This window comes from Plectropomus leopardus, unplaced genomic scaffold, assembly GCF_008729295.1.
Source record: "Plectropomus leopardus isolate mb unplaced genomic scaffold, YSFRI_Pleo_2.0 unplaced_scaffold19386, whole genome shotgun sequence".
Classification (NCBI taxonomy): Eukaryota; Metazoa; Chordata; class Actinopteri; order Perciformes; family Serranidae; genus Plectropomus; species Plectropomus leopardus.
Window position 1 is genome coordinate 1 of NW_024620925.1, and position 2,311 is coordinate 2,311.

The 2,311-nt window shown below is 37.5% G+C and overlaps 1 protein-coding gene across 1 annotated transcript; it reads right to left on the reverse strand.

Moving 5' to 3' along the window:
* Positions 1–745: 745 nt before the first annotated feature.
* LOC121965286 (probable ATP-dependent RNA helicase DDX47) lies at positions 746–2,212 on the reverse strand. Its single transcript, XM_042515442.1, has 3 exons — positions 1,389–2,212; positions 1,239–1,309; positions 746–1,097 (listed from the first exon to the last, which is right to left on the reverse strand). The coding sequence occupies exons 1-3, from the start codon at positions 1,566–1,568 to the stop codon at positions 746–748; spliced, it is 603 nt and encodes a 200-aa protein (XP_042371376.1). The 5' UTR covers positions 1,569–2,212.
* Positions 2,213–2,311: the final 99 nt, after the last annotated feature.

The following is a 2,311-nucleotide window of genomic DNA, read 5'->3' on the forward strand; positions in this document are numbered from 1 at the left end:
AAAAATAAAAATAAATAATAGCTAATGGTGGGGGGTTAATTTGATTCTTGATTTGTTCCGAATTAAACTCTTTGAAACTTGAGTAAAATGGTTTAATTTCTTTAAAATAACTGGAAAGAAGGGGATGAGTAACTTAACAAGAAGTGGCTTTAAATGATCAGGAAATTAAGTAAAGTAAAGTTACAAGAAAATTACCTGAAAATTAGCAAAAAAGAGAAATGTTTATATTTTAAAAATATGTTTATAATTTTTTTCTGTAATATGATTTTAAATATATAATAATGATGATTCTGAACATAGTTTTATGTACATTATCCCTAGTTTTCAATAATTTTCCCCAAATCATTCCCCCTTTCTTAAATTTTCTTTTCACCTATTAGTAGTGATTTGCAATTTGTGGGACATTTCTTGACAAGTTACTTTTTTTTGCTACGATTTTGATGGAAATGAAACCAATTCACTCAGGTTTCAAAGGGTTAAACAGCTTGTTAGAGGTGAAAACTGATGTCGAACCAGGTTTTAAAGCGTTAAGAATAGCAATTATTAAAGGAAATGACACTGAAAATGACATTCAAGTTATTTAGACACACAGTTAACACATTTTTCCTCGGGTTTAATATAGTACGTCCTTGTATTTACACAAAAATAATAACAATAAACTTGATTTCTATGGTGCTTTTTTTAAACCCTAGTTACAAAGTGCTTCACAATACAATATAATATCATAAATAATAATAATAGACAGCTAAGGTAAAACAACATCGTCAGAGCTGGAAACCATCAACGAAACAATGGTAAGGTGTAATAAATACAAACGGAATAAAACTGGGCCCAGTACTGAGCCCTGTGGGACACCACACCACATCAAAGTGGTTGAAGAGCTGAAATTGTCAACAGTAACTTTGAAGTATCTGTTAAATATGTCATGTGGTTGAGGTAAAATGTGAAAAAAAAAGTGATGACCTACCAGTCTGGCAAATCTCTGGGCCTCGCTCACCCTCTCCACCAACATCATCACTTCCTCTTCCTGCGTGGGGAAGGCCGGAAGTTTCTTCCCGATCAGACTTTCGATTCGCTGGAAAAGCTCCACGTCATATCTGAGATGACACGATACGTCACTTTACTGCAGGAAACTCATTACTTTTTTATATTCAGAGTGAAAATACAAGAGAAAACGCAAAAAACACGATAGACAGAGACGTTAAAAATGAAGTTCGGTGGCAAACGTTCGTTCTTACTGAGTCACAAAAGTGATGGACTTTCCGGAGCGTCCTGCTCTGGCTGTTCGTCCGACTCTGTGGATGTAGTCCTGCGAAGGCAGACGCATACAAACATTAAATCGAATCACAGTATTTCAGTAATCCTGTTAAACGTCGGCACCTCGGTACCTTGGAGTGGGTGGGGATGTCGTAGTTGATGACGCAGTCCACATGAGGAATGTCCAGTCCTCTGGACGCCACGTCGGTCGCCAGCAGCACCGACCGAGACTTTGACTTGAACTTGTTTAGCGCTCCGAGACGTTTGTTCTGACAAACAGATGGAGGAAGATCCACAGGTGAATACGGCATTAAAAAAACACCAAAAAAAGTGACTGAGGAGAGGAGTTTGGCTCTGATGGAAACGCGTCTATAAAGCCTGAAGAGTCGGAGATGGCGTTCCAGGAAATTTGATTTTTTGACACCATAAGTCTCAAACTATATATATCGCCACGCGGTTTTATGCCTCCGATCACCACGCAAGTTGAGCCTACAGTTTGTTTCCATTTCTGTGAAAACACGGACGCTTCACACACGGGAGGTCTCGACAATCGGCGCAGACTCAAGGTGGTTCTTGAGGGTCCTTGAGTTACGGCCAAAACCATGTTGTATGAGTCTCTGTGACCTTGACATGTGACCTTCACCTTTCAGCTTTTTTAAATTTTTTATTTTATTATTTTTATTGTTTTTCGTTAGCATGCTAACTTCCACAGAGCCTAGCAGACAATAGTAAAATAAAATAAACATGTACCCATATAAACACACGTATATACAGAGACTTAGAAAAAACAAAATAAAAACAAAGGCCTATTGCACATCGTTAGCTACAAAAAATGCAAGAAAATAGGTAAATATGACTTAATCATAAATTAATTAATTAACAAATTCAACAGAATTTTGTTTGTGCTAAATTTGGGGAAATTCCCTCAGGGCGCTATCGAGATATCGCGCTCAAGAACAGGACAAACGTGTGGACAGACAACCCAAATAACCCGGTATACTGTATAGCACAACGGCTACAGTAATAATACCAATACTACTACTACTACTACTAC

Bases quoted from the DNA above. Each gene is read 5' to 3' on its own strand.
- LOC121965286 (XM_042515442.1), bottom strand. From the start codon at position 1,568: ATGCCGTATTCACCTGTGGATCTTCCTCCATCTGTTTGTCAGAACAAA. The intron at 1,310-1,388 runs GTACCGAGGTGC...CTGCCTTCGCAG, and splicing joins ACATCCCCACCCACTCCAAG to GACTACATCCACAGAGTCGG. The intron at 1,098-1,238 runs GTAAGAACGAAC...GTGTCATCTCAG, and splicing joins TCCATCACTTTTGTGACTCA to ATATGACGTGGAGCTTTTCC.